This window comes from Micropterus salmoides, unplaced genomic scaffold (genome assembly GCF_014851395.1).
Source record: "Micropterus salmoides isolate LMB-PRFRI ecotype aquatic unplaced genomic scaffold, ASM1485139v1 Ms_hic_scaffold_9, whole genome shotgun sequence".
Classification (NCBI taxonomy): Eukaryota; Metazoa; Chordata; class Actinopteri; order Centrarchiformes; family Centrarchidae; genus Micropterus; species Micropterus salmoides.
In genome coordinates, this window is record NW_024044681.1 from 32,072,193 (window position 1) to 32,096,438 (window position 24,246).

Genomic DNA, 24,246 nt, shown 5'->3' on the forward strand with positions numbered 1-24,246 from the left:
CGTAGGCCAAGTATACATTTCATTACCTGCATTTTGGATGACTGACTGGAGGTATTACTTTTCCCATTTGATGATTATCATGTTTACTTCCAGATTATTAATATATGGTACTGGGCTGATCATTTTTATTCTTGCTAGCATGACACTATGCTTTTATTGTCAAATATGTTAAATTATTATTATTTCAGTGAAGGCACATGCCTGAGTGCTCCGTGAAAAAATGCAAAGTCAAGTGAAATGCATTACAGCAAACTGCAGTAAGCAAATAAAAATGTCTGAACTGCTGTGATATATAAGATAGTTTTGAATGATGACTTTATGAGAAATAAAAATAAAACCTTTAAGGTTTTATTTTGCTTGGAGTTTGCTCATGAGATTTTGCTGAGGTGCTATCACTAACGTCTGAGCTGCAGTTTTGAGACAGCCATGTTCATCCAAGAGAAGATTCTTATTCACTGTGGGTTGGAGCAACAAGTTCTGAGATACATAACGAAGGACTGAGTGAGCATCAGTGCAATTTAATGATCTTCTTTTTGTACCCAGTTGCTAAGCAACCTGCGCCGTTCTGTCTGAAGCCACGGCGTCCCAAAAGAAACATCACGTCATTGGTCTGAGGAGCAGAGGAATGATAGCAGGGAATGCAAAGCCATGGGGGTTTAAGCATAGTCCTTTTTTGACTCTCCAAAGGTGCCCACATGCTTCGTTTACAATAGAACCACTATATGGATTAAAGCAAATGTTTCAATGTAACCAAAGGTGTAATAATATGAAGAAATGTAATCACCTTCTGCTTGGTTGTCTAAGCATAGAGACATGAGTGTTACAGTAGTCAAAGCTGGAGCCCATTTTGTAAACCTGCTGGGCTAATCTAACAACCATTCCTTGGCTGGAGAGCCCATGGAGGGGGCCTCTTTTGTTCAGATGCCATTAACTGAACACCAGTGCTGTACAGGGAGAAAAAAGGAGCGAATTAAACCAAGTGCTTTAAGTTTCTCTCACAGAAAATCACTGCTTCAGGCCCTGACAGCAGTATGGTTTTGGCAGCGGGCAGGAGAGAAGTACATTCAGAACAGGAAGGCTTTAGCATCAGCCACTATTCACTCCCTCCCTGAGTCAATTTTCTGCTGTGAATCGTAGAGGTGGAGGGGAAAAGAGAGAAATAAGACAGAGTGAGAGCTGTTGCTACAAAGCCACAGCTTGAGCGAAATCAAGTATTTCTGTTTCCCTTCTCCCAAAATCCCAGGAGAGGGCTGCTTTTCCTTCTGCGGCTGTTGTTTTGGCTCCACCGCACACAGAAATCACAGAAAACAAAGCATTTTTTAAGACAACACTGGGCAACAAACGGCCATGGTAAAGTTCTGAGGGGACAGATGTCAGAATTGTACTTTCTGCCCAATGAGGCAATGATGCTTTGTGTGTATGATTATAGGAATTCTTTTTTATTCATTAAACACCACTGCATGGGTTAAAGTGAGACCCTTTTTTTTTGTTGTGTTCTATAATCAGTATAGTTTTGCTTTGGGTTTTTTTAAACACAAAATTATGCAGAGATGGTGGAGATGCTTTTGTCAGCCTTGAGTGGTGCCTGCAGTCTTTCTCAAGCTGCATATAGGGACTCAAGAAGCTCCAGCCAGATGATAGGGTAGACTGCTTGGGGATTGAGAGTAAAAACCCAGGGCAAATAAAAACACATTTTGCTGCTTATTGCTGTGAGCACACAGTAATAATTGAAAGGCGACTGAGAAGAGTGCATGTTTATTATCTTCTCTCTGGCTGGACAACAAGAGGATAACTGTGATTTACTTTTTCAGAATATATCCCTTTTTACTCAGCAGTATCTTAGCACAGGCTAATTTAAGGTGGCAACATGTTTTCTTAGCTCACTCATCAAACAAAAATGGCTTTGCAAGCATCCGAGAAGAATTACACCATGCTTGTTGCTCACCATAGCTTTAGGCACATTTAACATAAAGAATCAAGATACTCCAACAGTGTTGGCTGCAGCCTCATTTGTCTTCAGCTTCTATGCACAGTTACATTTATTACAGGTGAGGAATGCTGTTCAGAGCTCACCATACATACTTGTTTATGGTGTAATCCAAAAATCCAAGTTGCAATTTCCAAGATGCTGAATCAATGTTATTTTATACTAGCTTTACATTAGAAATGTGTTCTAGCAAATATGACAACAAGAAGCTAGTTATTGTAGTTGACCAGCTGACATTGTCCGCCCAATAGAGTCAGAAGCTGGAGCTGCAACTTTTATTCACTTGAATCATACCTTTATTAGACTTAATTTGTTTTATTAAGATATTTATTTTGCTGACAAAGACAATTATTGTTTTGAATGTTCTATCTCAGATTTGTGAAGTGATCCACTGTTTTAGCACTCCATAGCACTGTTTGAGCAAACATGCGTACGCAAATCTGATCTGAGCACGCAGTAAATGAACTAAGAGCCAATATGATCGATCCAACCGACAGAGGGCGTCTTTATTTTTGACAGTTTTTGAAATCATACCTTTGAGATTTCTAAATACCCTGGTATTCTATAATACCTTGACACCGCCCAAGCCTAGTATCTAATACTGTAGATGTTACCTTAAAATGTTTATATCTTGAAGTTTAATGGTCAGTTAAATACCATTACCAATACCATTTTTTTCAGGTTATAAGTAATTTATGGCAATCCATGACATGATTTTTTAACAATGAGTGAGTTGTCAGTTGTAGACAACTAATCAAACTGGCCCACTCCACAGAAAGTGAATTTTCTTTAGTAATAGTGAATGGCAGAATCCAATAAAAGCTTTGACCCAGTGCAGTCACCGTAAGCAATCTGTGTGCTTGTTTAAGCAAATGGTTCATTTGCCTTTACATCTGTCAGCAATTAGGTGTAATTATTTAAGCCAACAAGGGCAGTTTCAAAGAGTGAAATCCATCCCACAATGCCGCTCGGGCTGGTATTGTTTTCAGCCCATTATTTTCCTCCTTGTTGTTTGTTCTCATTTGATCAGGACAGTCTGCACTTCATCTTGTTTTGCAGTATGTTTTTTTATTCAGGCTGTTGCCACATGACTAGTGTGCATGTTGTCTTGCACTTGTTTGCTTTACACTGAAATCCTTTTATTCACATTATTCCACACACAACATACAACCTGTCAGCTGATGTCTATGTCTGAAATAGTCTAATATAGGCTTTTTTTCTGATTCAGTAACACAGCAACACTGTTGGTTTACATCTTTCTGCACCTATTAAAGGGCCACTCTGCCTGCTCTGCTTACTCTGTGATTAACATGAAAAAAGCCAGGCTGTATCTGCTCCTCATGTTTATTTAATCAGGGTAAATGTTGTGGGTTCTTGTGGCTCATGCTGAATATGTTTGCTTTTCATTAAGTCCTGTGCTTTGCTGGCGTCTCTGCTGAAGGCCTGATTTCCCTCCATGAGATGCATGCTGGAAACACACATGCACAAAAGCACACGCGCAAATCACAAATACAAACTCGCAGATGTGTTGACTTTGGTGCTCAGTGCGAGCTCTTGTTGCCCATATGGACATTGTTGTAAGATCCTTTTAGTAACACATTTTCAGAAATAACTACAGGCTCCCACCCACTACAGGTCTTGTGTTACATTGTCACTCTGGACATGTCTGATTTCCCTAGCATGATTATTGTGGCCACAATGCAGCCATTTATTTACTGTCTTTGATGCATGGCACCCACCGCTTTGTTTTATTTGAGAAACTCAGTTGTGGGTCTCCCAGGATGCCTGATAAAGACTGAATGACACAAATGGAAGCTAGTTGCTAAGATCTCCCATTACGCCAGCTCCCCTCTATCCTGTCTGCCAGAAAGAAAAATAATCCGTATTTGTTGCACAGCCAGACACAACCAGGAAATCAGATCGCCATACACAGGATAACCCCTTGTCTTTTTTTGTACACCCTTCTGACTCAAATGAGAAATAAACTCTGCTATTATGAGATTAGTGCCAGGAAATTGGTTACATGTCTTTGTCTGTGTGTACGTGTATGTGCATTTTTGAAGTGGACGCTATTTGGTGAGGCCCCCGCTATTGTCATGAAAGTGCTATCATGAGAAAGGGTTAGGTAACTAATGCAAAAGAACAAACATCTTGTAGATGGTTATGCCTGTCAGGGGAGTAATTTACTGCCTACCTGAAAATCTCTACTTGCCTCAGACAACTCCCCACTTGCTCCTGTGTATAAAGCAGACATTGGCTTCTCTGCATCTGAAAATTCTGAGCAGCTGTGTGTGTGTGTGTGTGTGTGTGTGTGTGTGTGTGTGTGTGTGTGTGTGTGTGTGAGCACCAGCATCTACTTTGAGACACTACAGAAGGTAGACAGACTTTTCGGACTATGGTTTTAGCATGGAGGAATGGAGCATTATAGAACAGTATATAGACATGTGATTATTCTCCTCTCCAAATAATGCCGCGGCACTCTCAATTTCTCTCTATTAATTTAATGGTTTTATTGTTGAGGTGATTGAGGGAGGTCTCTGTAACCCATTCCCAGTGGCTCAGACAAAACAAGGCACCATCATCCCTGTCTAAGATTACATGTTCTTCATTAAGGCCCTTTCAGACACAAAGTGACAACGGCACCATTGCACTCTCACACCCATTATTATTATTATTATAGGAAAGCTCTATCTTTGATATGTTTCCATCTAAGTAGGCACATCAGGTGTGTTTTAACCACAGACTGTATAAAGCATGGACGTAATGTCTGTGATGTCACCCATAGGTTTCCGACTTCTGAACCATCTAGCGGCAAGCCACCGTTACTTTAAGTCTTAGTAATCCAAGGAAGGTTAAAATCAAGGGCAACTGGACTTGGTTGAAGATACTTGAAGCCGTTTCATCTCTCATCCGAGAGACTTCTTAAGTTCTTGTCCTTGATTTTAACCTTCCTGACCTGGATGACAGAGAACCTTCACAGACTTTAAGCCTTGATATAATTTAAGCGGGCAAGTTAAAATTCACCTCCCCTACACAGTTGCTATGAACAGGGAGACCAAAACCGTTATTTGTACCGGGCGTTAAACACAGTTCTGCTGTAAAGTTGGGCATTTTAATATGGGGGTCAATGGGGATTGGCTCACTTTAGGAGCCAGACTCAAGGTACCATTCCCACAGTTTTTGACACTTCGGTGTTTGCTTCATTTTTCATTTGCGGGGGATGCTGCTTGGTTTTAACAGGTAGCTTGTAGGTAGGCGATATTTGTAGCCAATTTGATAAACATAGCACGGGACAGATGCATCTTTGTCGCTAGCAACAACAAAATGACGTCCCACTAGAAGTTTTGAAAACTCCACCTATTTTGCCTATTGTCCTCAACGACTTCCCTGAACACCTAGTCAGATGTTTACTGAACCCATTACTCTGTCTGGACTGATTGACAGCTCAACAGAGCCACGCATCTAAAATAGCTAATAAAAACATAGTCGACGGTAAGCTTTAGTTCTTCCTGGAGAAAGATAATGGATATAACAATATGTTCAATATGTGAACTGCAGAAGGAATCTGGGTAAGTGATGATGGTTTCCATGTCCTCACTTCAGGGTCTTCACAGCTCAAGTATGACACGATTATCTGTGGTTGTGAGTGCTCAAACTATATCATATTTTTCAGCACAGGCAAAGAGCCTTTGGATCTCAAAATACAAATTACACCAAGTTGCACTGAAGCATTGTGCTTGAAATTGTTCCAGCTAGCTTTGACGGCAGCCTTGAGACATACTAGAAACTAAATACTGTTAACCTCTGTAAACTCACACTTCAACATTTCCAAATTTACAAGAACTCCAATCAAGCTGAAATTAATTAATTCAAATCTACAAGCAAAGAAATTTCCTGTCTACTGTCTCAAGGATTTTCACAAAGGCTTTCACACCTACTTGAAAAAATTGGAGGTAAATGCAGCTGGAGTGTTTATGAGTTCTCAACACATTTTGAATTGCATATTCACCTTTTAATTCTACGCGTTTTTATTCACCACTAATAAATAAGACCAAATGTGGTCAGAAGTCAACATGAATGCATTGTTCTATCTTCTACTACTTAAATTTCTGTTCCTGTCTGTATACTGCTGTCCTCCCAAGCAGCTCTCAGGTATTTTCGTCTTGTCTGATTTCTTTGAGCTGCAGGTCAACTTTCTGGATGGACTGCTGAATGATTTTTGGCTTGGCCACAGCAAAGCAGGGTGCCAGCCTGATAGTGATTTTCGATTGCTGGCGTTTACAACTCTCTCTCCTTGTTGTAGCTACTTAGGGCCCGATGACACTTGTTACCATGGTGGATACTGACAAATCAATGGGCTTCACGTGTTGGTTGGCTCACTTTTGTCATCAGGACTAAACCCAACATACACCAAAACAGGGGCAGTATATCAGTTTATAGAAAGAGCACAGTCTGTATTTTTGATAGGATTGGAAGTCATACCGTAGGATCTCTTTTTTTCATAAAATAATGATAAATGATTATAACCCAGAATCATGGACATGCAAATATGTGTGTGATCACCTATATCACAGACTATTACCGTAGATAAAGGATGAACCAGGATCAAGTGAACGTATTAGAAAAGCTTTAAATACTGAAGAAAATGGGCGGACAAAGAAGCCATATTGTTAAAGGGGCTACATGTAAGTTTTTGATTTTAATAAATCAAATTTTCAGTGCCTTATTATCAATGGGCTCAAAACTCACTTGGAAATGAAGCACATGGCTGTTTTCTCCGTTGCTTGCACCAGCCACTATTCTGCTTTTAATTTGAGGTCTCCAGGTCGGATTCAGCCTATAGCGGCATGCTGGTGTTTCTGCGTTTATTGCAGAATGTCTGTATGAAAGTGGTTGTGTTTCGGATTATGCTCATGAGTATGAGCGAGCACGCGGACGAGCACACGTCGGGTTGCAATCCCAGAACCGCACCGCTAGTGGCCGCTGGAAACTCCATAATGCCCCTTTAAAAATGCTTTTTTGACAAACAAACAAGCTGACGAATGTGAAATCTACTACAAACTACTCTACTATTGAAAAATAATCAATTTTGGAAAAATACACAAGATGAACAGATGTTTGTGCATTATAGTATGTGTAATTTGTTCACAGATATAAAACCTGCAGCTCTGGACCATAAAACTATTTCTATTCAGTGGTAAATTGAGAGTATACTGTATAGTGTATTTCTAGCATAATTCAAAGTAGTATTTTGAGTGAACAGTGAACTGTACTGAAGTGTCTGTCGGAAGGTCAAACAGCAGCCAAACTGAAAGAAATGTAATCAGACATTTTGAACATTATCATATTTGTTTTTACTGTCATCAACCACCCTACCTTTCATTAAAAAAACACTTTAATAATTATGTTCTATGACTCGTTTTAGTATTTTGAATATTTATGTTGAATCAAAACCCAGCAAAAAAATATGTTTTTAACATTGTTCTCTCAGTAACATTTTGAGAAATATGTTTCCCCAGTCATTTTCCCTGCTGTGCCAAAACTCAGTATTTTCAAAAGTACCCTTGTTGAGATTTTTGTTTGGACTGACACGTGTTCTGAGGATAGTCAGAAAATATAGAATCATCATTAGGAAATGGGAATGTAAGCCAAATGTAAACCTAACATGAACATTTTAATGTAATTTAATGTAAGTACTATAAATATACAGTAGATATTATGATAGATATTATATACACATCATAATAATACCCCCTTAACAAAAGTCTTTGGTCTGAAGAAGATGCTGGGCCAGTGTCTACCATATTTACCTATGATTCTCACCTCAGTTTGAACCATCAAATTACATATGAAGTAGATCAGCTGCTCTAATCACACCTGTAATTGGTTATATCACCACAAACAGCAGCAGTGAATCACCAAACACTTAGAGCTTGCTTAATGCTATTTCACACCTACTGAAAATGTGATAATCAGGTCAAGGACTCCCTAAAGAATGAGAGACAATTCACTGCTCAACCTAACTAGGTAGCTGAAGTTAATATGGGCTGTTGTTGTGGAGTACCCACCAAGGAGAGATTGTACTTATCAGTCTTTATTAGCATTCATTAGATGTCCAATTATTGTTTACGTTGTTTTATTGTTGTTGTTTTGAGAGGTGTGTGTCTGTGTGCAGATGTACTTTGAGCTTAGTGCTGAAAGCAGCAGTATCGTGGGAAGCCAGATTCATTAGGCCTCTGGTGGGTTCGAGTGTTCTCTCCTTCTCTCACCATCCACCCCTCTCTCTTTTCCACTCTGCTGGTTTGTGTAAACTAATTAAATTGTGTCAGTGAGACAAGTTGATCAAACTCTTTGATCAACCTCTCACAGGCGTGTCTGTTGGTGGCTCAAATGCCAGCAGGCTCAGAGAGACCATAGAAGGTTCAGCTTGTTTAATCTACTGCTGTAGGTGTTGAGTTCAGGGTGCTCCTGCACACGGAGCAAGGACAGCAAAGGTTCTACATGAATGGTGTTCAAACACCAGCAAAGTTAGCAGGTGTATTTACTTCTCGATGAACAGGAATACCAAAGCGTAGAAGATGTTCAAAGCAAGCAGACAAATAAAGGTTTTTGATTGGATAAGACATTAGCTCTGCTGCGGTGAATATTAAACTCAATTCGTCATCTTTATGTATCTACTGATTCATTCCTGTTTTATTTTTTTTAATCGCTTTTATTATTTTGGCAAGCACAGCTTTCCATTGTTTCATTCAACCTCTCCCTGACTGTGAAAGTGGTGTCAAAGACATAGACTGTTCCCCTGTTTATTATGTGCTCCAAGAGAAACATGGTGGATGTTCTTTCTGGAGGAGTCTCTTTAATGAGCGCCATTGGAATATTCAGCAGAGAATCACATGCTGTCATGGTGGGTTATGACAGACCATAATAATATACAGACAGGTGTTGGTTGGTAGGCAGGCAGATACAGGTAGGGAAACAGGCAGACATGTAGACAAGCAGTTAACAGGCTCAGATACAGATCCAGGAAATAAATAAATAAATGGTGAGTGGCTGATGAGGGAATGAGTTGCATGTGAGGAGTGGTAGAGGAGGCCAGGGGCGAGTTCATCACCGACAAAACGTAGCAAAACCAGGTTTTTTTTATGCGGAAATGGTGGTGCCTCGAACTCCCTTTTGTGTACGTCAGTGAACTGCATTTTCCTGCCTTTTCAACAATGTTGTATTTACAAACTTGTCTCAGCTGATTGTAACACCTGTGACACACCCACTAATTGGGAGAAAACATGCCTCAAATCCTGTTGAGGAACATTGTACAACGTTGTAAGAAAACATGTCGTTCAATCAGAAAACGTTGCAAACCGTTGCAAAAACGTTTTGAGATTGAACTCACCCCAGGTGTTTAGTTGGGTGTGGCAGTCAGGTGATAGGAAAAGTCAGAGGGCATCTGGTGGAGAGCTTGGGGATGGCAGGTCTGGGGAGTTAGAGACAGAGACTGTTTCTAAATTCCCTTAATTGTCCTCCCACAGCTCTAATTTGTGCTCCTAGGAGCGTGGAGCGAGGAGCTATCTCTGAGGAGCTAAGAGCGAGAATACACGAGTGCATCCTTCGCAGTCACTCTTTTACTGACTGACACAACCTTATTGGAGATCCGTTTCTGTTTGGACGCCGCAGCTGATGTTTTATGATTCACCATCTATTTAAAACCACACACAACTTTATTAATTTCATTAGGAGACAGATTTCCCTTCTCTGTTATTTCCTCGCATTAACTGTTATTTTATGGAGATAATTAAAGTCAGAGAGTCTGTCTGACGGTCTGCAAGAAACACTTCGTTTATCATCGTTATATTTCCATTCAGTCACATGAGGCTGATCATTCCAGAGAGTTTAGTCCAAATATACGACAATAAAACGAAGTAAACGAGTGAGGAGTCTGACTAAACAAGTCACTGGACTGTAGCAAAGACTCAAGGAAAGGAAAAGGAAGTAGCTGGCGGCTCCATGAGTAAAATCAGCTGATGAGATATATGAATGAAAGTGTTTTATTGATATGATGTGAAGAGTGATGTGACTGAAATTAAATGAATGGAGAAGTGTTAAAGGAAATCAGAAGATTAAATAAATGGAAAGCCTAAAATCAAATAGGCCTACCTACGCTTTGAGAAAGCCTGACCAAGCGTTTGTAGCCTATTTGATGCCCTGGGAGGAGATCGGGCTCAGTATTAATTACTGAATGCAGGTTATTCTTCATGTGCAGGTGTTTGTTAAACAGGTAACAGTTACAGAGAAAAAAACATGCTGCTCAGTGATAACTGAGACACAAACTCCATCAAGTCTCTCCAGCTGTTAAAGCTGACTGACAGCTCACAGCTTTGATCAGCTGATCCAGCTGTGATCAGCTGCCTCCGTCATCAGAAACGGACGTCGCTTCTCGTGATGCTTTGGAGGACGTCTCATTTCTTAAAAAACGTATTTCCTCATTCCTTCTCTCCTCGCATGGTTTCCTTGCGTCACTCCATGCATCTCCAGTGGGCGGGACTAAGATACTAAAGATAGATAGTAAAAGATGAAAGTGAGGAAAACGTGGATGCAATTTAAAGAATTGAGAAGCACCCAGAAAGCAATACAAAGGGCCGGGGATTAGAAAGTGTGGCTGAAGAGTGGGACTGATGAGCAAACTGTGACAGTGCACATTATTAATCTACTGCAAACAGCTTCTGGCATACAATTTTGAAAAGACTCTAGATCCAGCCTGCAAGCATATCTGAGTATCTGCTGAAATCACACATTAACAGTGAAGGTTATACAGTAGATCCCCTCCAGGCATGTTTAAGACACATAAAATACTCTCTAAACAGTTAATTACTAAGTTTAAAATGATGTCTACTCCTTAGCCCTCATTGAAAAATCCTGAATCTATAGAAATCAAAGTATTTTTCATTTCAAAAGTTTAAATGCTAGAACCAAGATGGCTCCTACTTCTCTGAAATGTTGCATATTGCATATATAAGTCGCATACTAGACCATGATTAATGTGTAAAACTCAAACTTTGCACATCAGTTTGCACAACATCCAAGTGAAGGAACAATAAGCAAAACACATTTTTATCAAGACTTATGTAGCTCAGTAAATCCACTTTAAATATCAGATTAATAACAGGATCATTGATCAAGTAACAAGTTTTTGTCTCACATTAGATGTGAAACATTATGCAATATTTGTAAAAATCCCCCACAAAAATTTTAATTAGAATAGCTGCCTTCCAGATTGTAACCTGTTGTAAGTATACCTGCAGACGTACATGCTACTAAATGCCCCAGTGTAATTACTTTGTGCACTGCCAGACAATCACAGAAATGAAAGCTAGTAGAGAGTGAGCCATATTGAGCAATTACTTTTTTCAGTGTCATCATACGGCGCAGAAATGAGAAATTTGTCTTGCTATTGTTCGTGAGCAGGCAAAACATAATGCGCATAATTTATTCCAAGCAATCAGTTGGTTCGGAGGCTTAGACGCATGCAGTAAGCTGGCACAATGGAACCTCTCTCAGCCCCATCATAACTTTGTCACTTATTCTGTGCACTGACAATGCATGTCATGTAGCATTATTTGCCTTGGATGAGTGTGGGCGGAAAAGGCAAACACGATTAGTTGATGCATGCACTTGTTTTTCTACGAGTGAATTGAGGCCTTTAGAAATGGTTTAGTGAGTCAGTGCCAGTAGCACACCCATCAAACTCATCTTTCTGACAGCAGTGCATATCTGTAACACTGGTGAAGTAATTCTCTGTGGGCATGCTAATGTTGCTACGAGGTGGTCCTTTAACGAATAACAGTTGCTGCTAGAGATTTGTTTTTTTTTTTCCTCACCAGTATTTTGTGGGAATTCTGCCTTGATTCCATTCCTCATATGCACTATATACCAAATATGAGGCGTACTGTGGTTTCTGTGGGCTATGGGATAAATCCTGGACTGAGGCAGGGTTTTGTGGAGTCTAACTTGAGTGCTGTTTACCAAACATAAACCACCCCTAACAATGTTACTGGACTGAGACACTTTTTTTCCTTCATACTTAACTGAAACAAGATCAGAATGATATCCCAGTTTGCATGAGGCAAATGTGAGAGGCTCAGTGGCAGGAGAAGTATTCAGGTCTTTTACGTAGGGAAAAGTAGAAATACCTTAAAGTAACATTAATAGGGGTTAAGAATGAAAAACAGTTCTGCATTAAACAGTGCAGGGGGATGCATTGCTGGGGGCGTGTTGTCTAAGGTTACCAATGAGACCATGAAATATGATCTCAAATTGTAACAGATTTATGTGTTTATAGGCTCATCAGACTGCAAGTCGGTCTGAACACTGCCTAGCTCCACTGCAAGCAAATGTCCTGCATTCAAAATTTAACTTAGATAAAAGTACAGTAAAAGTACTTAGCAGCAAGATATACTTAAAAGTACTCAGTTGGCAGCAGAATAACTCATATCAGTGTAATTGTTGTATTAATACTATTATTTGATTATTATGATTGCATTACTGTGTGCCGCATTTTGTGTTGCTGGTTAAAGTACAGCTACTTTAACCAGCATGCATTGTTAAAAAAGTTATTCTATAACAATGCATACTTTTTTTTTACTGATTATATATTTACATGTAAAACCTTGGTCGTCTAAGTAACTAGCAGCTATAACTGTCAAATGTAAAAAGTAAAAATATCTGCCTTTGAAATGTTGAGTAGGAGTCCAAAATATCATGAAATGAAAATACTGAAGTAGGGTCCAAATTAGTGTTGTCATAACCTGACAATGCATGAGAACAAGACGAAGATTTGTAGCACTATTTTGAAGAATATTTTGAGTATTAAACTTTTAATTTCTTGCATTCTTGAGACAATTTCTGCTCTAATTAAGGGAGCTAAGGGGAAGGGAAACTATATTTAAATTGCATTGTATGCTTTTTGTACAAATAAACCTTTCTCAAAGCATTTGCATTTGTTAGTTAACATTTCTTGCTGCAAACTATTTTTCAGAACATTTTCTTCAAAAAGCGATGGGGAGAAAATCATTTGTTTCAAAATGTGGTGGGGAGACGTCCCCAGCATCCCCAGGGTAAATAACACCATCAGTTGATTTACTTTTGACCTTAGTCAAAGTATTTCTTATCAACTAAAACTCTGCTGTCTTAGATTCCTCAGCTCTGATAGCTCTGAGGGGGATTAGCTTAGTTTTGAGAATTATAAATGTCTGCTAGGCAAACAACAGGACAACTATCTTATCAACAACAGTTTACTGGGCTATCTTCTTTAAAACATTAGTGATGTTGAAAGGGGAGGCGTCACCAACCTCTCCAGGTTCTTTATAGAGGACGGCGTGTCGGTCCTGCAGGTGCTTTGCTCTTTCAGTAGCACCGCTCTGTAGGGTCACTTTCATATGAGCTTGCTTTGCCAGCATCCAATCACAAGTGATGAGTAATAGCCAATCACAACACAGTAGGGCGGGACTTGTCAAAACCCTGGCAGGGAAAAAAACGCAGCGGTGTGTATCAGCTCGCTGTTGGGGAGCTGTGGAATATGAGTATTAAAACTGTTATATATTCAGAACAGTACCATAATTGTTAATATTCAGAATCGATATGTATAAAAAATGTTTATATTTTTAACAACACTAGTACAAATACTCACGTACTTAGCTGCTTTCCTCTACCAAAGAGTGTCCATACTCCATCTAAACCTTAATTTATCCTAAACTTCTGTAAGAACACAGAAATGAGAAAACAACATCATTTAGTGGAAGGACGTTTCAAGTAGCACAGGTATTGAGGATTTAGAAAGCATAAGATAAAATAAGGCAAATATCGGAAAAACAGCAAAGAGGGGTGTTTCTGCGGGAATAATCCTCATCAAGGTTAAAAACAAACAGTACACATGCACCCAGAGAATAAGTCCTTTAATCTAACATGTCTATCTATTACATTTCATGGCCTTAAAAGTGTTCATGTATCCAGTGCGAGTGCCACTAGATACTCACAACCATGTCTCTCAAGCCTTCCGAGTATTGACATGTCATTAGTGCAGCTGTTGCAGTTTTGCGCCTTCCTCCTTAGCAGTCTGACTCTGATGGCTGCTTCACCAGCTTAAATGTCTCCCCGAGGATATTAACACCAATGGCTCTTTTGTCCACAATGGAGCAAAACAGGTCGCCCCTTCAAATAACAAAGCTGATTTGTTCCATAAGTTTAACTGTGGGCGGCTGTGATACATTACACAGCCTCAGCAGCAGATGAGTGGTTCTATTGATCAGCCCTGTCAACCTGCATAACCCCTTGTGTGTACCCTGCAATATTGGAGTTAGTAGCTTATCGGTTTGTTTTCAGAATCCACTTTTCCTCATGAAAAGAAATGTTTCTGATGTAGTTTTTATGTTGTGATGGGTAAACTGAACGTATGTGTTAAATGTTTTTGCTGTACTTTTGCTGATCTCAGAAAGGTGCCTTACAGGTAAACTCAAAGTCAAAGTTTCTCCTCAACTTTATCTTTGCCTCTTCTATTTCAGACCGAGCATGAATGTTGCTAAGAGTATTGTAATGGAATGCAAATCAGCAGAATTGCTTGAACTGGCTCCATTAGCCATTGTTGTGTTTCTCTGAATGTGAAATAACTCAAATTTCAGACTGTCACAAGGTGAAAACAGGTAGCATGGTATATATTAGTTACAGTGGCATGTATTAGATATGCAGTCTAATACAACCCAAAACCACTAGCTATTCTAAGCAGAAGAATAGCTACTGACTGCAGTAGCATAAAAAGAGCACCACCTACACAGACTCCAAAACTTCAGTAGAAAATTCCAGGAATAGTGTGTTACAGTACTGGCCACACTGCTGGATTAGCAAGTGATCTCCAGGACTTTGCAACTAGGAGGTTATTACTTCTGACTCAAACAGCTGACTAGTATCCAATAGTATTTCAAGAATAAAAGCCATACTAAAAAAATGTGTTTAACCGAGATCCGAGACTCTACAGCCATGCTAGGCTGTACTTAAGCAGAAGTGCTTTGAGCTGAATGCTGTCACCAGCATGCTAAAATGCTCACAATGACAATGTTAACAGATTGATTTTTAGCAGGTGATTGAATGTTCACCATGTTCACAATGTTATTTTAGCATGTTGGTGTGTCATTAGTTTTGCAGGTACTTTATCATGAAGCATTAGACATTAAAATGTGTCCTGATGATGGTGCTGGATGAAAAGATGAGTGATCCCTGAAGTCATTACAATTCGTCCTGTGAGGACTGTCTATGAATATCCACACCAAATTCCATGACAGTAAATCCAACTGTTGCTGAGACATTTCACTCAAAACCCATAAACAGGAACCTTATTCTGGAACTAGAGTAAACATACAGTAAAGGGATCATCAAAATCATTACCATTCGTCCTCTGGGCACTGTGAATGTCAGTACAAAAAGCAATGGCAGTCCTTCCAGAAGAATTTAACATATTTCAGTCTGGATCAAATTGGTGGACCAGTGTGGCAAAACAATCAAAACAGGAGTTGTAATAAAGCTACTTGTCAAAACTTACCCTTGTTTTTGGCATCCTGTTTGCTATCTAAGACACATACCACCTAAAAGCAATGTCACTGGTTTTTCCTGTTGGCCTCTCTGCTGTGTACCAAATGGCAAAACAAAATCTAACAAAGAACCAATTTTTGTTCTGCTTTTCTTTGTGGGAGAAAATCATGTCATACTACTCTGTATCGAAAGCCTTTCTGCGCGACTACCCCTCAATTTGGAGCAAATTTACTGCACTGCTTACTGTAGAGTGGAGGGTTGCTATCTGCCAAAACAGGCTTTTATAAGTGGATGTTCAGCTCTTCTTCAAGCTCTCAAGTGTGCTAATGAGCTGGTTTTCTTAGGAATAGAACTTTAATGCAGTATTGATTTGACTGTTGATGGACTGTATGATTGCAGTGAGTTCTGCAAAGGCCAGCTGTACAGCTCATACAACACATTGTAAAACACATTACCAGCAGTAGTGATAAATGTTTGTTTTTGGTAGTAATTTAAGCTTTCTCTTGTGCTGTTTCCTCTGTAGAAGAACATGACACTGAAGCCCCAGGCGTGCAGAGACAACCAGGCAGTGTGCCTCCACAAGAAAAAGCCTGCCAGGGTCCCCAACGGCCTGAGCCTGGAGTCCTGCAAGAACAATCACCACCACCAACAGCCTTCAGACCAGGAGAACATCCCCCGCCTGGCACACACACAAGGCAAGAGGAAGAAGAAACACCTGAACAAGAAACACACAATGGTGAGTTTAAGATATTTAATCTTTCTATTGCGTCGTATTGATACAGTAATATCATATGCTTAATAAATCGTAAGTGGCAAGTGCAGCGGAGGACTACATTTTTGTCATGAGGTGTGACATTTGGATACAGCCTTTCTGTCATTTCAGTGTACGTATGCTGAGAAAGTGTTGTTCAGTTGTTGACACAGTGAATACTTTCAAATTAATGCTGCAATTTTTTTCTCTTGGCTCTGTGTTCACCTTGTATTCGATGCACCAAGAAGGTGTGTTGTGGCAAATGTGACAACTATGTAACAACTACATTCTTTAATGCATTGGTGTTTGTGCAGTACAGTGCGTATGCTGGCATTGGAGGTGGGATGGCTACAGGCCAAACAAAAAAGTAGTAGCTAGTTTTCAGTTTTTCAGTCACATCCAGTAATTTGATGATTTCGTGGCCCTATGCTGCTCTTGCTTACAGCTTCTCACAGTTTTTCAGATCCTGGCCTTGATGTTCTTTAAACTGAATCAATATGTACCAAAGATACTTCATGTGGTCATTATAGAATTTATATAACTTATTATAACTGGTAGTTGTTGTTGTTTTTTTATTACTGTGGGGTTGTCATGCAGGCTAAGCAGTTCAATATGTATACTACATTATACTTGTGTTATATGTCTGCATTGTGTCTTTTAACGGCATTGGCAAAAAGTACCAAAGAGGTGAAAGATTTGTGTAGAGCATGTCAATTATAACTATGGCAAGTCCAAGAGAACCGTATCTCTGTAGCAGTCTCCTAGTGTAACACCATCTCTGTGTTTACTGCTACGGTGTTGGTTTAATGATAGGGATTGATTCTGCTCTTTGCTTTTGGGAGTGAGTCCGTCTAACAAGTATTCTCAGGTTTGGAACATAGTCACCCTCCATGTAGAGGCTGTTTGTACAAACGAGCAAAACTCATTTGTGAAAAAGAAAAAAAAAGGGAAAGCAGAATACAGGGACAAATAATTATCTGGATCACATTTCTATATTTCATGAACGTATGAAGCTTCTAGCGTGTGAGAGTGTATATCCATGTAAGGTATGCCTGAATACATTTCTGTGTGCAGCAAGGTGACAAGGTCACTAATTAATATTTATGCCACACACATGCAGTGGTGTGTCTCCACCAGCAAGGACTATCTGTTACAACACTACCTATTATTTACATACACACACACACACACACACTGCATATTCAAGGACATGTTTGTGGGGATTGCTGCAGAACAAGCAGACATGAGGGAAAACAAAGACACATGTTACTAGGCACACCATTTGCTTAAATACACAGTACACAGTTGACCCCACAGTGGTTTTGTAGGAGCAGTAGTGAGGTGGTATTTCTTGCTTTCGGTTCCACATTTGTACTGTTGGTTACAGATCTGAAGTTTATGCTTATTGCAGCACAAAATCATTTGATTAGATGACAGTCGGAACAGTAATTGAAATTATTGACCATATATCTGCTTGCTTTTTAGGGAAGGTTTTCAAATTTCATAATTAGACATTTTATGTGCGTTTCACTCTCTGCGTTACACAAATGCAAGCTTCAACCCATATAATCCTAAATATATTTACACTAGATGTTTCGTATCAGGCAGTTATTGTGTTCTTGCTGTGGCTGTTCTCCACTGCTGAGTAGACGATCCCCTCAGTCTGTAGTCATTAGTAAGGTGGTTGGTGTCCCAACTGCTTTAAAGGGCTGCTATTTTCATCAAGTCACATGACTGAGAATGTGCTAGTCGTGTGAATGTAGCATACAGGGACTAAAGCCTATGCAGCGCACCTCTGTTGTTGGCGTGACTGGGGGTGTTGGATATTTTGGCCGGTGGCTGTGGTTGTTCCGGTCATGTGTGGTGTTTAGGCTGTTGGCAGAGGGATCCCAACCCTGATCTCCCGAGTACGCACTCACACGCTAATTCTAGCAGATACACTCACACGCGTGCAAGCTCACATACGCAAACACACCCACCACATTCTCACCCACTCTTTCTCTCCTCCCTCACCCACATATGTGCTCACACACACAAACACGAACTCAGCATACATTGCCATAACCCTCCACACACAACACAGGTGGCTGTGACATGGTAGCAACAACAGTGATGGGTTAAATGCAAGGCGTATTGGCGTAGTCACCAGTGAGAGCGCTCTAAATTACAATGGCTCCCTTTAATCTGGGTAATTATAAAAAATTATTTTAATGACTACATTACAGATGATTATGATGGTAATGCTTTTGCTTTTGGGGGGCAGCAGAAGCCCAGACTGTTACACAGCCAGCGTTAATAATGAAAAAATATTTTTTTGTTCCCTGTAAAGTGCAGTTAGACCTATCAACCTTGGTGCTCAATAACAGCCTAATCTTTCATTCTTTATGACTTATGCATAATTGAAAAGATCATCATCTGCGCCCCACTCCACCTCTTTTTGTCCTCTCTGAAGAGAAACAAGCGGCAGAGTTATCTAGCAGAACTATTATCTTTTCTTTGGCTTCACTATAAATAAATGTTAAGCCATTGTCCTCCCACAAGGTTACATTTTTAAATGTCAGAGGTCTGTCTCAAGGTTTAATTCTCCATTTACAAATGCCACTGTCTGGTGAGAAATCACCTGATCACCTGCTATCAGCACTTTTTGTTAGCTCTGACTTTAAGTGGAGAGAGAGAGAGAGAGAGGGAGAGAGACAGAGAGATAGAGAGAGAGAAGTTGGTGTTACATAAAGCAAGAGGTGTTTTTTTCCCCAGTTTTTATTTTGTTCTTCTTCTAGCTGAGCTCGCAGATTGCTGCAAATGTTTTCGATCTCTGGCACTGACCCAATGTACTGAACTATGAGATACTGTAAGCTCAAGGGGGGAAAAATAGAGAAATGTTTATAAGCGCCTCTGACATATCGCCTCACAGTGAAAAAAGAGCCCAGATAGAGGAAGCTTCAGCAGAGATGGATGGGAGTACTGTAGCAAGCCACAAATTATATTCTCTCCCTCCTCTCTGCTTTTATCAAATTGGAGGGAGCTTTTTTAATCACTGGTATGTTTTTGTTTAATTGCTACTGATGATTACTGATCTAGATTTTGGCTACATTAACTGTATTGTAGCTTTAAAAACTTAATCAGAGACTGTTTAAGATCAAGGAGCATTAAACTAACCATTGTTTACTGTGGTCAAATATTTTGAAAAATGTCTTGTTAAAAGTCATCACTTTGGTGAACAGATACAGATGAACTCTTACAAGAAAAAGAAAGTTTAATGTTGCCATGGATACTGTGAGTTAGATTGTGGGCAGCAACATGAACCCCATTTTATATTTGCTTCTATTTTGGAAAGTTTGTCAAATTAACTAATAACATATCTCTTTTTTTGCTGTGTACCATTGTATGTACTGACAACTATCACTGAATTGCTTTGATACTGAAGACATCTTAAAAACTGGAGGAATTTACAAGAAAGTGGCTCCATTCCTATCCCTGTACATGCCTACAGTGAGTGCACAAGTGAGTGCAAATTAAGCTTAGTTTTTTAATTTCTAAAATACTAACTAAAAACACTTGACTATAATTGACTTTAGCAAAAATATCAAAGTATGAAAAACAAGCCAATATTTGTTTTGGTTTTTTGGATTACATTAATAAATGAATAATGAAATAGGAAACGATTTCTTAATCTTTAAACTTTGGATCCTCTATTGAATATGACAATTACTAATGATGAAGTCTTAAAGACAAACGCATTCGTTGATACTGTTGGAATGGAAAAAGTGATTTGTTATGTGATATTATTGTGTGTGGGGTTATAAGAGGTCAGTGTCTAAAGAACAGTGACTGAAAAGATTTGGCAATTAATGCTGGATAAATGTGTGTGAATGAGGGTCTTGGTCTATTTGTGATGTGTGAAATCAAATAAGGTACTATGCCTAACTTGTATGTGTGTGAGAGCTAGACCTTAATTACACAAGTTTACAGTCGCCTTTTGACATTTATTTCCACGTGTCATGTTTTTTTCCCCGTTTAGAATTAGTAGTGTATTTGCAAATATAAACAGGGAATGTTACAATTAGGTCACATGTAGGATAATAGCACAGAGGGTATTAGAACCTGTTTCACATATTCATTGCGTCAGACTGGTTTTAAGCTGTTTTCAGGAGCTCAGCTGGAATGTAGAGACTTATGAATATAAGTCTTATAAACATTAACAAACCCGGAAGGAAAAAACAGTTTAAGTCTGTTAGCTTGTTTGTTTATTCATGTGTCCCAAGTGAAATGTCGGAACAGATTTTGACAAAACTTGAAATGTTACCATTTAAATATTACACTGGCTGGCCCAGTGGTGGGGCTTCATCTACAGGCCACACACTTCTTGAACTGCATCTAGACTTGCAGGATACATGTTTCTGTTGTGTTAAGGCTCTGTTCAGTTCACTGATGTTGGATTGGTGGCCTGTGATTTGTGCAGTTTTGTACAGTAACTCTGGTGAACAGAGGGGTGTGCTGTGAGGCCCATCTGCTCTCTGGCACTGGAGGAGTGGGGAGGCGGGCGAGCAAGGAGGGCTCAGGTTGGACCTCCTCCCTCTGATCCCCCACATCTCAGTCCAACCACCTGTCAGTCTGCTGGTCTGTCTGTTTTCCTGTGTCGGTTTCCCAGACATTTGGGGGCTATGATTTATATTGAACAGGAGTCCCTCTTGGAAGGAATAGTGGTTTGTCTATAAACGAAAAGTTTCCTCTTACCCTCTTGGTGGTTTAAATACTGATTATTGATTATTTGTTTCAGAAAATATAACACATAATCTGTATGTGGTGTAAGTCCCTGGAAACAGTTTTTGAAAAAGGACAGACTGCATCAAAAAACAGCTTAAACCATTTTTTCTGAACCTTAAACGTGATCTTGATTGAGATCCTTTAAATCAAACCAAACGCACCCAGTTTTCCCCTAAGCTGCATGTGTGTGTTACTCCCCCTGACAAGCTAGAGACGCAGGACATCAATGTACTGTAGATAAATCTAATGTGTGTGACAGGATTAAATGTCAACATGTGTCAGAATCATGGAAACCCAGTGATGGTGAAAAATATCCATCCTGTTCTGACAAAAAATGCTGTGCTTGTACCGAAAAGTAGCTGCACACACAGTTTGCTGTGTGGAACTGGATTGACAATGATCATAGTCAAAAGCTCCTACATCACGTTAACAAAATCGAATTCCTGTCGCTCAAACATTCTAATGACCATAGCAGGAGTCTAAGCTCGACTTGTAGTTAAATGTAACGGCTCAAAGCCATAGGCTGTGTCAGAAATGACTCCTTTTGTACTATGTGGTCCATTGTATTTACCATAATTTTATTTGAGGGTCCCAATTAAAGGTTTTACTTGATTAACAATATTTAGAACAAAAATGTATCTATTGTAAATACAGAAGGAGCCAAACTGACTGCAATACTCTTCCACCAGATTGCTTTAGTGAGAGTTTAAATTGTGAAATAAGTAAATATAGAAAAATATACTTGGACAGGACTTGGTTTATGCTGTTAATAATTATTAGTTTTATTGGAATTTGTAGCCTTTATATTCTCTGTATACTTTCTATAACATACCTTTTTTTTTAAGGGTCTCACAAATGTGCATGACTATAAAAAAGTGTGCAATTAGTTTAATCGTAGTTTAAGTACTACTTAAGCACCATGATATCCTTGAGTAAACCTCTCTAGCACATTAAGTGAACCATGGATTAAGAGTGATCCTGGCATTAGGTGCTGTCAGCTGGTAGGGGTGTTTTATTGGCTCATTATGAGGCAGTGTGGTGTAATGGGGAGGCACTGTCATTGGGCAGACCACCCTGGCATTACTGGTCGTGGTTCTTGGAACTGAGCACGTTTTTTCTGAGCCTTTTCTGAGTAGCTCTCTGGAAGTAGTACCGCCAAATCTCACATGTTGTGTTTTTGTAGTCTTGCATTAAAAAGACTCAAAGTCCATGTGAATGTAGTGACATGACATGTAGTGTGGTGGCAGTGTGAGTAATGCAGCTGAATATCTGCAGCGAGAGAATGACATGACCACTTCACAGCTGTCCCCTTTTGTCATTCACGTCTAAAACAAGAAGAGCTGTGGTCCTTGTCCCAGCGGTGCGGAGTAATTGCTGTGGAGACTGCTGAGCGGTGTCTAGCCGCTGGGTTTGAAGACGCTTCCTTGAGGAGCTCTAACCAGGTCAGCCAGTCAACCGCAGGGCTCTGGTGTCTGGCCTCTGGCTCCCTGAATCATCTCACTGGGTAGATCCTCAGTCCACCTGCCCTGATGAAAAAGCCGTGCCTTAGGCCTGCCAGAGGCTGTATTATCATTCCGCATCAGTCTCTTACATAGAATGAACTCTTATTTCAACCTGCTGGTGGCCACATCTAATGAGATCAAGTTCAAAGCACTAATGGCAGATCTCCCAGGCTTGTTGTGTGTGTGTGTGTGTGTGTGTGTGTGTGTGTGTATAAATATTTGGACTGAAGCCCTGATTTTGTCAGGGCGTAGGCAAGCTTACATGCTTTTCAATCTGCAGTGAAAATGTAATATAATGTTCAACTCTTTCAGCTTCGTGGGTCACCCTTAATAAGCTTAGCCGCTAAGCCAATAAGAGATTCGAAGAAAAGCAATGTCCTGATTGTCAGATAAGATGCTAAATCCATTCTGGTGGGGGGCCTCACTTGTGGGGATGATAATTGTTGCTGTCACAGTGGCGGTTTATAGCACTGGATCAAATCAAATCCAATCATGACGGCTTGTTTTCTGGCCTTTGTGTCTCTCTGACACACATGACAACAATCGGTAAACATTTTAATGCTCCTGGGGGCTTGACAAGGCCGTGTGAAATTAGTGTGTACTTGTGATTTTACAGCACTATATGGTATATTCATGTTAAAGGTTGTGAAATAATATTGTGCTACGAGATGTTCGTACAGCAACATGCATGTGTCAGCTTTACTGCAGACCTGTAATTCTCTGCACAGCTTCACCATGCACTTTGTACTTTCATGTTAGGATGTAACTCTGAGAAAGCATGTGTGATGAAAATGCTGCTAGAATTCCAGGGCCCTCTGACAGCATCTGATGATGAGGTCCCTCTAACTTATTACGCTGTCACTGTTGCACTGTTGCTTGAGGCCCTCTGACTGCACATTCACCCCCCCCCCGCCACCCCCGCAACTCTAACTACATACAGCCTCCCGCCCTGTGCCTGCATCTCCTGCTGACACTGGTGTGTTTACCATGTCCCCTCCGCCAGCGGCCTGTCTTTAGCTGGAGCCCCTGATGCTGTTTGACACGTCTAGGCCAACATGTCTTTGAAAACGGTTAAATTTTTTCCCTCCCTGCCTTGCATTGAGAAACCTTTTCTTTTTAAGTGTCACTTTTTTTCTCAGGGAGGACAGGCAGGAGGGGGCGGAGGTTGGACTAACTGCTTACATGACTGTTATACTGAGTCATTTCATTGCACTCGCAGGGTGAAGCCTCTGTAGCTCCTGTAAGGAGGCAAAGCAAGGAAAGGAAAGACAGACCACATCTGCCGTCGCTTGTCACTGTCCAGCCTGACGCTGGCTCTTGCTCTTGACAACCCTCACAGCCAATTTGTGAAAATTAAGTAGCTGCACTTTAAACCAAAGTGTCAGCCCACTTAAAGCCCAGGCCCATCTCAGCTGTCAGTCATCTCTGGCCAATGGGCCGGAGTGTTTTGAAGAAGCTTTTATCATAGCAGTCCAGCCCTGTCACAGGCAGACCACTTCAGCCCAGCAGTCAGACTTACATCTAATCTAGTCTGCTACCGTTTACAACGCATAGCCCCACAGATGAACGCACAAGATAGTTCAAGTCCATCTGGATTTGGAAATGTTTTTTTCCCTTTCCTCTCCCTCTCACCAAAAGTGACATAACGCTGTGTGGCTGTGTGTAACATG

At 40.2% G+C, this 24,246-nt stretch overlaps 1 protein-coding gene across 11 annotated transcripts in view; it reads left to right on the plus strand.

Annotated features, from left to right (window-relative positions):
- The window catches only part of auts2a (activator of transcription and developmental regulator AUTS2 a), a 310,541-nt gene that overhangs the window by 61,769 nt on the left and 224,526 nt on the right, over positions 1-24,246 (plus strand). For all 11 annotated transcript variants that reach the window (XM_038708769.1, XM_038708770.1, XM_038708768.1 and 8 more), the window contains exon 3: positions 16,083-16,295. In XM_038708769.1, coding sequence (XP_038564697.1) covers positions 16,083-16,295 — 213 coding nt within the window. The remainder of the gene's footprint in view (positions 1-16,082; positions 16,296-24,246) is intronic.